The 13,391-nt window shown below is 36.3% G+C and overlaps 1 protein-coding gene across 1 annotated transcript in view; it reads left to right on the top strand.

The window, feature by feature from the left end:
- The first annotated feature begins 1,523 nt into the window (after positions 1-1,523).
- KCTD18 (potassium channel tetramerization domain containing 18) overlaps positions 1,524-13,391 on the top strand; it is a 14,979-nt gene continuing 3,111 nt past the window's right edge. Inside the window, 6 exon segments of the mRNA XM_025039514.1 lie at positions 1,524-2,534; positions 3,888-4,099; positions 6,269-6,462; positions 7,492-7,586; positions 12,043-12,083; positions 12,085-12,137. Coding sequence (XP_024895282.1) covers positions 2,375-2,534; positions 3,888-4,099; positions 6,269-6,462; positions 7,492-7,586; positions 12,043-12,083; positions 12,085-12,137 — 755 coding nt within the window. The 5' untranslated portion in view covers positions 1,524-2,374.

Raw genomic sequence — 13,391 nt, 5'->3', positions numbered from 1 at the left:
AGGAAGGACCCGGGCCGCGCTATAACTCGGGCGGCCCGGGCTGCTGGCTCAGGCCGATTCCGGGTCCGCGGGCTGCGGGGAGACTCCGGCGGGGCTTTGTGGTGTCCCAGCCCCTTTCGTCCCACCTCGTGGGAGGGGCGTGAGTCCCTAGAGCAGCGTTTCTCAAAGTAGATCCTTGGGCGAACTCCTGACGCCTCCTCAGACTTTCTGAACCGGACTCTGGGGGTGGCCCGGGAATCTGCATTTCAGCAAGCGTTCCTGATGGTTTTGAATCAGGTGGTCACAGGACCGCACTTAGGGGATACTTCCTCAGAGGACAGGGCACTTCCATCACAGCAGGGAGCTAAGCAGTACATTTGAGGATGGGGCATCATGACTGGCCTTGAAATGGTATTGGTCCTCTGCCTTAGAAGAGACTGACCGAGGCAGGGGCGACTCTTAAATCCTCGCACTCAGGGTGCGCTGTGTTCCAGTTGCCACCAACAGGAGTCTTCAGATGGGCAGATGCCCAGGGAAGTGCCTGCCTGGGTCAGGAGCCTCAGGGGCGAAAAAGTGCTGAGGAAGGCATTGTGGGGTGCAGCAGGAAGAGCTTGGGAGTTGGTCGTGCTGACTGGATTGGGCCTGTCTCCATCACTAACTAGCGAGGCAGGCTTAGTGTGGACCCTGCACACATCTCTATTCCTTTCCCCAGTGTCCTCATCTGTAAATAGGCACAGTTCTTACCTAGTAGGGCTTTTGTGTGAATTAGGTCATGTCTGTCAAGTGTCTCCAATAGTGGCTGGCACATAGTAAGCGTGTAGTAAATGGAAATTAGTAAGAATGACACAGGCCCTGCTTTCCAGGGGCTTTTAGTCCCCCAAACTAGAGATTAACCAAGTAGGATAAAATGTGGACAGAGGTACAAAGTATGTTTGGAGAACTGTGCAAAGATTTTAACTTGGGGGTGCTTTGGAAGGTTATGCAAGTAATGAGGTTTGCCTGGGGCTTTGAGGAATAGATACAATTCCAGGGAGCTGGTAACTAGGGCAGCATGAACCAGTTCCATCCCATGCCTCAGAGGTGGTTGGTTCTCTCACACAAATCATTGGGGGCCTGCTCCTAGGTCTTACAGATGGTGCAAGAAGTCACATCCATAAGTGTTTTTGAAGGCCAGACCGTTGTTCCATTATAATTTCTGTCTGCTGGTCATGTTTGACACATGGTTTTCCTTAGACTGACGGTCTCTCATTTATTTCATTGGAGACTGGCTAAATTAGAGCATCTACAAAAGGACCTTAGTTGATCACAAAGCGAATTGCTATGGATGCAGTTAAACCTCTTGGCAGTATTCTTACACTTGCTATGAAATGTGCATATATGGTAGATCTCAATATTGGGAGTACCTTTTTTGTCACAGTATTATTTTAGGTACCATAAAAATGCCACAGTTGCCTGTGATTCATTCATCCCCAGGATGGATTAAGAAATCAAATCCTTGAAACTACCCTAAAGCTTCAGCCATTTTAGAGCGAAGAAGCCAGATGAGTTAGAGGCGTTACTGTTCTTCCGTGGCAGTCTGGCTACTGGTTTACTTAGAATTCTGATCTCAGTTGATAAATTATATCTTCTTTAATTATCTCTAACTTAAGAATTGCAATTGCAATTACCATTGTTAATAAGCTCAGCTCTTTTGTTTCTTTAAATCCACAAAGCCCATATCAAACCTCTCAGTATACACCTTATGGTAAAGTTTATGTATCATTATAGGTAATATTTATCATTTATTGAGTACTGACTTTGAGCCAGAGACTGTTCTATATGCTTTTTATGATTCTCAGTTATTCCTCCGGTAGTCCTTTGAGATAGGTATCATCCCTACCAACATTTTGGGTGAGGACACAGACTGAGGAAGGTAAGAATTTGCCATGAGGTCCCAGAGCTAGTGAGTGTTAGAGCCCATGCTGCACACTAATCTCTGCATTCTAGACAGCTCTCCCAGACTTACTGTAGTTTAAAAAGACGTGAATATTGAAGATCATAAGCACACCTCACCTTTGCTTTATATATGACACACAATGTGTTATTTAATTCTTTAAACAGTCATCTCAACAGCTAAATAAACTATTACTGATTTGGTCAGTAATAGTTTATTATCATTTACAAATACTCTGAGCCAGAGTTTTTCAGCTTCTCAGCAATCTCAAACTTCACTCATGTAAAATCCTTCAATATTGCCAAATTGGATTAAAATGTATTTATTTTATTATCTATTTGGTATATTGTTAGAAACGTCAATGGTGATAGTCCTTTGTTTTTACAGAGGGGCACCAGGACCACCACTGTTTTGCAGCTTCTGAAAGTGTTTCAAGGAAAAATTCAAGTGTTGGTGGGAGCAATGGAAGGTCACAAGGCAGACGAAGAGATGTTAGATATTCTTCGACTGAACGTGGGTGGCTGTATTTATACAGCCAGGCGTGAGTCCTTGTGCCGTTTTAAGGACTCCATGCTGGCATCCATGTTCAGTGGTCGTTTCCCTCTAAAAACAGATGAATCAGGTAAATATGTAAAGTCTATAAGCATGATCATGAATATTCATTAAAATAAGAATCTAGTTTAAATTCCCTTTGATTTTTTTTCCTAATTACAAAAGAATATATTAGATTAATTTATTAATTAGTGAGATCATTAGGACTGCATGGAGATTTATTGAATACATGGAGAAATTAAATACCAGTTTCTAGAATCTGTGATGCTGTTTCTAAGAGTTGACAAAAAAAGTGAGAGTATGTAAAGGCCAATCATGACCTAATTATGGGGATTAATTATATATGAAAGTTGTTACATTCATGCAATTCCATGGGTGAAGGTATTGAGGCTGATTAAATATATTAGCTTCTCTATAATTTTCAAGTTAAAAAGTGTATATCTCTGGAGATGCCCTCATCACTGACAGAGCAGTCATTGTTAGTGTAGAATGAGTGTTAAACTTGTCACTTAGTCTAGATGCAAGCAGTCTTTTTGCACATCTTAGTGGTTCTGGGGGTCATAGAACCCACTCTTGCTTCTGTGTTAGAAGAGCGGGATTGAGGAGTCTTGAGCATGAGGGGCTATTAGTAACCCTGGGTCTTGAGAGATTGCTTTGCCAGCTGAATGGCAGTTGAAAGAATGGAAAACACTGATGGTCAGTGCCCAGGGCTTGATGTCCATCTGGACAGCAAGGTTGCTAGTGAACAAGCAGAGACCAAATTTTTTTCTCTGTCCCAAAGTTTTACCTTCTTAATCCTTTCTTTTCTAAACTAATCAGTGGAGAAAAAGAATTGTTGAGTAACCTCATACAGAAGTGTTTTTTTTTTTTTAAATTCTGATAAATGATCTAAGAATGGTCTCTTATTATAAAGTAGTACCAGCATAGCATTTATTTTTTGAAGTTTAGATTCTCATAGTACAAAGGGACTAATCTAATAAATCCAAGCATATGGCATGCTTGGAGCTAGGAACCCTGGGTTTATATGTCACCATTATAAGTCGACACAAACATTGGGCATAGTAATGAGCACTTTGCAAACCCTCATTAGAGAGGAACTCCAAAGCCTTTCCTGGCCCAGCTGAGCTGAGGTTAGGGGTAAGCTTCCATTCCTACTAGTAGTCCGAGGTCTCAATGGCTTTTGCAGTGGCCATTGTGGGAATATGGTCATTGCATCCAAAATTCCAAATGGAGTTCAGAATACATTTTCATATACTGTTGGTGAGAATGCAAAGGATCACCAAATTTGACTAAACCTAGATGTTAACTTTCTTGTGAGAAAGAAACATTTCTAACTTTAGTCTGATTTTAGTTTGACGTGTTGAAATTTTGTCAATGGTCATATGTTATCTGTGCAATCATTTCTGAACTGCATGTTTTCTAGGGGCTTGTGTTATTGACCGTGATGGACATCTATTTAAATACCTTTTGGATTATCTTCATGGAGAAGTTCACATTCCCACTGATGAGCAAACTCGTGTTGCTCTACAGGAAGAGGCTGATTACTTTGGCATCCCTTACCCGTACAGCCTGTCTGACCACTTGGCCAATGAAATGGAGACATATTCTTTAAGGTCAAATATAGAACTTAAAAAGGTCTTGGCATTTTCTTAAGTTTTAAAATATATATGCACGCACACACATATTTATTTATGCACAAAATGTGTGTTATTTTGCATAGCCTGTGTTGTCACATAAACCAAACATGAGATAGTTTTATTTTTTTATGATTTTTCAAGGCACATTTCTAAATTACTAGTAGTCATTTTTAAGGTCGAAATTGTATGCTAGGAAAGTGTATTACACTGCCACTCATAGGTTTATGGAGTTTTTATTTCTCATTGAGGATTTAACACTTTCTAATGAGTGTCTTATAGACCTGTTCTTCTCTTGAAGTTCTTTTTAAATTAAGAGCAATACTGTAGTATGTGAGGGTGTAGTAATATTATTTTGTTTACAGAAATGATTTTTTAAAATCTCTTACCTAATTTAGTGAATGTAGCAGTTTGTTACTAAGTTAAAACGTCAGTTTGATTAATTCATTTTGAGATTATTAAGTCTCTTAATGTGCTTCTATTTGAAATCACATTTTAAAGATCTTTACATAACTTAAAAAGCTTCATTGTCTTATTGGTAAGTATCAGGTTTGCTATTAGCACCTTTGGACATCTAAAGAAAATATTTTTCCTAGATAATTGTTAATAGTGAAAACAAATCTGAATTAATTGAATTTTTTAATTTGATGTCAGTGTTTGGGAGAGCAAGCTGATGGTATGGCTATTAGGAGTGCAGCGTGAAGAGAAGTTGATTTGATTCCAGATCCCCTTTAGATATTTGCGTGGTTGTATGGATTCTGCTACTGAAGTTATTTATAAATTGAGTTATTAGTCTTTTGGTGCTGTTTGCCACATCTGCAGAATGGGGCTAAAAAAGCTTGACTGGAAGGTTGGGGTGGGTTAACATTCATCTTCTGAAGTCTCATCTCTATAGTCTTTTATTCCTGGTTTGTATGCAAAAAGGACATAGCATGCTACATTTATTCTGTCCGCCGACACATACTTATTTTAGTATGCAAAAGGGACATATCATGCGTGCATTCATTCTGTCTGCTGATACATATTTATTTCAAATGTTTTTGGCATATGGAGCTCTATTCTAGGGACTGTGTGGGACAGAAAGAAGTACAACATACAGTTTTTGCCTTTGAAGTTTATAATATAGTTGGGAATTCTTATAGATGTGTAAGTAAAGTTAAAAAGCAATACAGAAGTTAGGTAGCGGTATTAAATGAAAATGCAAGACGTGGCGGGGTCCTCTTTTCATTCACTGAGTCAGTAAATATTAAGCATCTCCTTTGCGTCAGGCACTATTCCAGGCACTTGGCATATGAAATAAAACTGACAAAAGTGCTTGTCCTCAGGGCGCTCATAACAATAATGCCATCTCTCCCAGGGAAGGTCCTTGCCACTCCACTGGGCAAAGCCCTCCTGCTTTGTGCCCCTCAGTGCCTTGTAGGCTCACCTGGTAGCATTTGCTACATTGTGTGCTGATGGCTAATTTAATGTCTGTCTTCTGCATTAGCTGTAAACTCTAGGAGGGCTGGGGTCCTGTCTCTTGCTTACCATGTTATCTCCAGGACCTTAGACAGTGCTCAGCACATAGTAGGTACTTAATATTCAAATAAATGAATGAATAGGTGGAGAGGTGCCAAATGATTTTAGACAGTAGCTATTCAGTTCATATATTTGTAGTATCTTTCAGTGTAAAAAGAACAAGTTAATCTGCTTAATCCATGATTGGATTTGGAGTTAAAAGCAAGGATCAACCATGGGGCTAGTTGGTAGAAAGTGAAAGGAAAATTGAGTCAAATGAAAAATTTAGGGGAAAATAAAGGGAAAAGTAAGAAAGTCTAACTCTTAGTTATTATATGAAGATTTTCAAATTAAAAATGATGTTGGTAGTGAAGCTAAAGAGGGAGGAAATAAAATATAATTTCCATGTGGAAAAGAATTCTCTAGATAAAAAGGTGTTGAATTTTTGGGTGGTGCTTTTTGTGATTTGCCCCTCACCCTAAATTCAACAAGTGTGTTTGGTTTTTAAAGGCATAAAGACTAGGCTGAAATTTATAATCTTTTTATTTCCCTTATGACCAACTAAAATTATAGCTTTACATGAAAGTAACAGAACAAATTAATTTTTTAATTAAAAACTTACTTTCCAGAATTAAATTTAAATTTGATATGTATATATTTTTTTTTGCTCCAGGCTTTAACAGACTTCTGTGATTCGTATGGTTTAGTTTGCAATAAACCAACGGTTTGGGTTCTCCACTATCTTAACACATCTGGTGCAAGCTGTGAGAGTAGAATTATTGGTGTATATTCCACTAAAACTGATGGAACAGATGCTATTGATAAGCAGCTGGGAGGAAGAATTCACAGTAAAAGCATTTTTAAAAGGTATGTTCATATTTAAAAATGAAAAAGGAACAAAATAAAGTGTTGGTCTTACTGAATGGAATATGTGTTTGACTAGAAAAGACCATCAACACCTCCCAACAGACTGAATGAACCTGTGGAGCTGTGGAACCTGCTTCATGGGGAGATTATAAATAAGACCATTTCACATATATATAAGCTATAGGCCATCTACGTGGTCTAGTACATTTGTTCTCAACTGAGAGTGAGCATCAGAATCCCCTATGGGGCTTTATAAAAAAAAGGAAAGAAAAAAAAGCAAAGCCACATTCCTAGGTATCTCCCCTCAACCATAATCTAGGGACAGAAGCACTGGCCTAGAACTTAGCAGGCCCACTGAGTGACCCAAGACTGGCCTGTGCCTTGGTGTCCTGTTTTAAGAAATAATGAAAGACTTCCCTGGTCCCTCCCAGCTTTAAAATTCTATAACTTGAACACGTTAAATTCTTAAGGGTTATTCTTTAAATATTTTCCCTGTAATCTTATTGACACTGGTCAATTCACTTAGCACAATTTTTAAAAAATTCTCTGGGAGATTGGATTGGGTCATGTATTAGTGATTAATGTATGACCATGTGAGCTTGTTTCTTAAATGATTGAATATGTCATCATTTCCTGAATTCTTTACTGGCAGGAATGTTTCCATATAAGATACATAAGTACCTGGCATAGTGCTAGGAAAGGTTTAATCAAAGTTGAGTCTTTTCTAATTTTACCGGAGTTAGGTGATTTTTTTTAGAAAACTATTTTAAAGATTTGTTGATTTTTGTTCACAGTCTATATTGTGGTACTTTACTACAGTAAAAAGACCAAATGTAGGTTAGTATACTCATAGTATACAGTATTATATAAATACTGTATTAAAGGTCACAGAACAACTACTCAGTGCCTACATATTTTTTCCTTAATAAGCACTTATTGTCTAATATATACATACATATATATATTTGCACATATACACATGTATATACCTAGGTAGTACATTTTCATTACCTTTTGCAATATTTCTAGAGAGGCGGGAAATAATGTTCAGTACATATGGAGCTATTATTCAGTAGCAGAATTGAAGAAAATGATGGATGCCTTTGATGCCTGGGAAGGAAAAGGTACAGTACACTTCTTTTATTTCATGGCAGAAGGTAGACATATCCTCGATAAGACAAAGTAAGCTCAGATACAGCATTTCTTTTTTTGAGAAAGTGTTTGTGTGGAACCAGGTATTTGTCACGTCATGGTAACATTGCAACATTTTGCTTACAAATCTTTAAATGCCATGAGTTGCTTATTTAGTTCAATTAAACAAGAGTTTACTTAGCACTTACTATGTACCCAGCATTTTCCTAGTAGATTATACCTCTAAATTAAGCATAGATGTATAATTTAAAAAAAGAGGAAATGAAAATAATGCTGGGGACAATGTCTAAAGAGCCCTTATAAAACAATTAAAATAATCTTTACATATATACTTTGGAACTACTTATATGAGAGTTGATAATAATAATGCTGTTTAATATCCAGTGTGATAAGTAGTTTATATTCAGTATTTCTTAGTCCTAAAACAACCCCTATGCTATTTACCATTTTATGCATGAGAAAACAATCTCAGAGGGGCCATGCCTCTGGCTTAAGGATCACAGAGGGTTAACTGTTCTATGCCTAATTTTTTTTCCCCTTTAAATAACAAGCATTTATTGAGTGTTAAGTGCAAGTACTATAATAAGTCCTAAAATTGGGTCCAAAGATAAATAAGACACGTCTGATTCTTTAAATGATCTTAAAAGCTGGTAGAGACAGCCATTGCAAGTCATATAAAAATGAATAAAAGGAGAGGAAGAGGCTTTTAAAAACTACATTAGCTGTTTCTCCTTCAGGCAGGGTGCTAGTACTTAAGCCTTCTTTCTTTGCTCAGCTTTGCCCCCCTCACTTTTTCTTTTTTTTCTTTTCATACTCCTCAAGCAGGCAGGATGAAGTATAATGAAAGAAGTGCTATTCCCTTTATTATTTTAGATTTAATTGACTTTGAGATGCTTGGGATTAAGTTGAGGAACAAACCCCTTGGTGTTCTGTGTCTCCTTTTGTGCCTCTGGACTGGCAGGTTGCTCAGGAGGCTTTGGGAGGGCCTGGCTGGGCTTCTTTCCCCACTGACATAGGAAGCTGGACCCGTGAGCTGGGATCACTGGCTTTTCAAGACATTCATCTGATTTCAACTTTTTAGGAAGTATGTAATGGAGTATCATTGTTATTTAATAGTGTTCTGGAAGGCCTGTGGAAAGTCATAAGACAGGAAACAGAACTAAGAGAAAGACCTCTTGGAAGGAAGAAGACATTATTTATAGACTATAAGTCTTTTTAGAAAACTCAAAAGAATGAAGATATTTGAAACGACACGTTTACTAGACTAAACTAGCTGGATATAAAGTATAAGTAAATGAGGACCAGCAGTTTACTTATGATAAATTAATTAGAAATTATAGGGGAAAATTCCATTCACAGTAGCAATAAATAAAATAACTGAGACTACCCTACCAAGAAATATTTGAGTGTTTTATGAAGAAAACCACTAAAATACATTTATCCATTCATCCATCTATAAAAAAGAAGACGTGAAGATTATGCTGAGACATATCATGGTCCTGAATAAGAAATATGAATATTATAAAGATGTCAGTTCACTTCAGATTAAATTATAAATTTAACACAATTTCTACCACAATATCAATAGAACTCTTTGGGAATCTGGAAATGATTCTAAAATTTCTTTGAAAGAATAAACAGGTAAAAGAGCCAAGAACATTCTGGGAAACAGAAGTCCTTAAAGGGATGAGTCTAACTCTATTTGATAGAAAACATGGGTTAGATTTACAATAATAAAAAACGTGTTTCTGGTATAAGAATAAATGCAGATATCAAGAGTAAAACTCAATAAAGTTATAAGAATAAAAGTACTGTCATAAGAAAGTCACGTAGTTGATTCACTAAAATATTAATGAAAAAAGGATAGATTATTTAAAAAATAATTGAGAAATATGCTTGGAAGAAAAACAACTTTAACTTCACATCATTTATCAAAATAATTTCAGGTAGATTTATGAATGAAAAATGAAACTAATAAGAGGAAATTTAAGCAAATAATTGATTTCTAAGTAGGAAAGAAATGACAAGCCTAAAATAAATTGACCAAGGTTAATAAATTCAATTACATGATATTTAAAGCCTTACAACTTTAAAACAAACACACAAAAATAAAATTAAAAGACTAATAAAAAACTGGGATAAATAATGTTATATTAACTAGAAAAAGAATATCCTTATATAGAGAAGGTAAAGAAGGTTTATGTAAATTGATTAGAAAATAAACTCCATCCCTACTACAAATAGATGTGCAAAGTTCATGAGCATAAAATTCTCAGAAGAGGAAGATGTAGCAGGAAGTTCAAACTCAATTATCAGTGAAATATATGTTAAATGATAACTGTTTTTTAGGTACAAGATTAGTAAAGATCTCATGCATCTTTGGCAGGAGTAAAAATTAATATTACTTGTTTGGAAAATAATTTATCAGTACATGTCAGTAGCATCAAATTGTTCATTTTCTGTGACCCAGTAATTATACCTCTAGGAATCCACCTTAAGGACATTGTAAAATTCAGGGATGTTCAATTAAGCATTACTCACAATAGGTAAAAAATGAAAAATTAAAAGCCTGTAATAGAGGGTTAAATACATTTTGGCATATCCATGCGATAACATAGCTGTTAAAATTATTTTTAGTAACTTTTACATAAGTGAATGGCCGTGATAAAAAAATCAAGAGCAGAAAGAAAAGTGTTTTTAATTATGTGTATATCATATGAATAGAAAAAAGACGAAATACATCAAAATATAATGAATCATAATTTCTGATTTTCGGATTAGAAGTGATTTTGATTTTCTTATATATACTTTTCTCTATTTTCCAAGTCTTGTACAATGAATGTGAATTAATTTATAGGCAGGAAAAATAACAAAAGTTTTTAAAACAAATAGTGGCATATCCATACAATGGAATACTACTCAGTAATAAAACGATGATCATTGATACATATGTCAATATGGATAAGTCTTCAAAGCATCATGCTAAAGAAGCTAGACACAAAAGGCTACATACTGTATGATTCCATTTATGTGGAAAAGGCAAAACTAGGGGATAGAGCGACGGGATCTTTTTGGGGTGATAGAAATGTTCTATTTTCATTGTAGCCATGGTTACATGACTGTATATTCGTCAAAATTGAACTCATTGAACTCTGTACTTAGAAAAGGGTGAATTTTACTGTATGTAACTTATATCTCAACAAATGACTTAAAAAAAAACAACGGATGAGATTGGGGAATGTTTTTGTAGCATAAGTAGGTTTGGGAGTGTTATAAAGCAGTTCCAGAAAGTTATTGTCTTAAAATGAGGTTCATAGAGTTCTTCGAGTTTTGAAAGTTTTTATTATGTATAAAAATTTACATGCCCAGCTTGCTAAGTTGGTTATTATTACCAGACCTTTAATGACAAAAAAGAAGACACCAAGTTTGTCCTTGGGACTTAAAGATGTTTTTGTTTTTGTTTTAGTGCCAGGCAATTTTTATTTAACCTCATTTTTAAGCCTTTCTTATTTTACTTATATATAACTTTTAATGTTTTTTTCGAGGTGAAATTCACATAACAGAATTAATTAAATTATACATTTCAGTGGCATTGACTACATTCACAGTGTTGTATAACCACCATCTCTACTAGTTCCAAAACATTTTCATCACCCCAAAAGGAGCCGCAGTCCTCACGAAGCAGTTCTCATTTGCCTCTACCCTCATTGCCCAGTGGTCCCCAGTCCACTCTCTCTCAGCGGATTTGCCTATTCATAGTATGTGACTTTTGTGTCTGTCTGCTTTCACTGTTTTCAGGGTTCGTAAGAATATATTTTCAGCTTTTAATCAGGAACATACCAGATTTAAAAATTAAAATGAATTTGACTGGAATTGCAGCCTAACACATTAACTCAGATTATTCTTGTTTGAAAAGGTGCTGATAGGATAGTGGTATCTCATATTCGTATAGTGATTGCCTCTTACAGAGTGGTTGACAAAATTTACCTAATTTGAAGGTCATAGCAACCAAATGAGGTAGACAAAGAAAGTGTTCGCCCTCACTGCCCAATCCTTACGCTACTACCAACTCTATGACTTATAATAAAGGCACCTAATATGTCTTGAGTGCTTAGTCTGTGCCAGGCTAAAGGACGCCAGAGTCTGCATCCTTTAACCAGCAAACTTAGCTGCCCAGGGCCCACATAGTGACCAGCTGGTTGTTAGCAGCAGAGCCAGGGCTGTTAGCCAGCTCTTCCTAGACCCAGGCCATAAGCTGTGTCACTACTTGCCCAGGCTCTTCGTCGGGGCATTTTCTGTATACCCCTCCCTTTGCCAAATGGGAGGCAAGGACCTCAAACTCTTTCTGGGTGGTCTCATATGAAAGAGTGCTTCTGAACATTTTGCAGTAGACAAGGGCCCTTTTAATTATGTCTTTTTATCTTCCAGGTGTTAGCTACTGGCGGGTGCCTCCTGAGCTGATAGAATGGGACGGTGGATTTCTTACTTGGAAGCCTGCGTCACATGGCCCCAATTCGAAAGAGGTTATCTATGCTCTGTTGATATTTTTTGACTTCTTTTTTTTTTTAATCTGTGACTTATGTTTTTATTGTCTTTTTTGGAGATGTGAGCTTATTAATCGTCTATATTCTGCCTTACCATCAAAATATAAATCTCGACAAATGCAAAGTTACCAAAACTATGTAAAAAGTACAAATAATTCTCTAAAACTGACTTATAGTATTTTTGAGGGGGAGAGTGTGATTTTAAAAATACTAGTGGACACAGTGGGTATGCTGTGGTAAGTAGTTTTCCTCACAAAGGTGAAATCTAGGCTTTATTGGGAATAGTCAAAAATTTTATTAGACTTAATATTTGAAATTTCCTGTGACTTATTCTTTTTTATCTATCTATCTATCTATCTATCTATCTATCTATCTATCTATCTATCTATCTATCTATTTTTATGGTGGCATTGGTTAATGAAATCCAATAAGTTTCAGCTGTACACTTTAACGATAAGGCATATATATATATATACACACACATATATACATATATATGTATATATTTACACAGCGTTTTCACCTCCTGTAGTTAGATTTCTTTCTGTCACATATTTGACCCCCTTTCCTGTGACTTATTCTTTGAAAGAAGTCCTGTGACTTCTTTCTCCTTCCCATTGCCACAAGTAACATTTTAATTTCATGGTATTTTCTTGTGTTCTATGAAACTATTAGCTTTAAATTCACTCCACATCTGTGTCTTTCACTGTGCTTTAAGTACATTTAAAATCATCTTTATTTTCTGAATATTATTCATGGCTTTCAGACGTTCTGGTTTCTTGATCATCTGCTCTAGAATTTGATTCAATGCCCCTGTGAAATTTCAGAATGCTCTCTTACTGTGGCCTCTGGGTCTTTCATAGAAATGCAAAGAAGTTTATTCAATTTTTAGTAGTTAATGCTCTCTTGTTAAAACAGGTATTTTTTCTTAAAGGGCTTCATTTTGTTATCATTATTTATTTTGCCATTGAGCCTCTAGTTAGCAAATATTATTTGGGTCTAGAGCAATGGTCCTCAACTGGGGGTGATTTTGTTCCCCAGGGGATATTTCGCAATGTTTGGAGACATTTTTGGTTGTCACACCGTGGAGTGGGGATTGCTACTGGCATCTAGTGGGTAGAGGTCAGGGATGCTGTTAAACATTTTAGAATGCACAGGGTAGCCCCACAGCAAAGAATTATCCAACCTAAAATGGCAATAGTGCCAAGATTGAGAAACCTTGATCTGTAGTCT

The sequence above is a fragment of the Pteropus alecto genome, unplaced genomic scaffold (assembly GCF_000325575.1).
Source record: "Pteropus alecto unplaced genomic scaffold, ASM32557v1 scaffold3, whole genome shotgun sequence".
NCBI lineage: Eukaryota > Metazoa > Chordata > Mammalia > Chiroptera > Pteropodidae > Pteropus > Pteropus alecto.
This window is presented reverse-complemented; position numbering and strand designations above follow the sequence as displayed.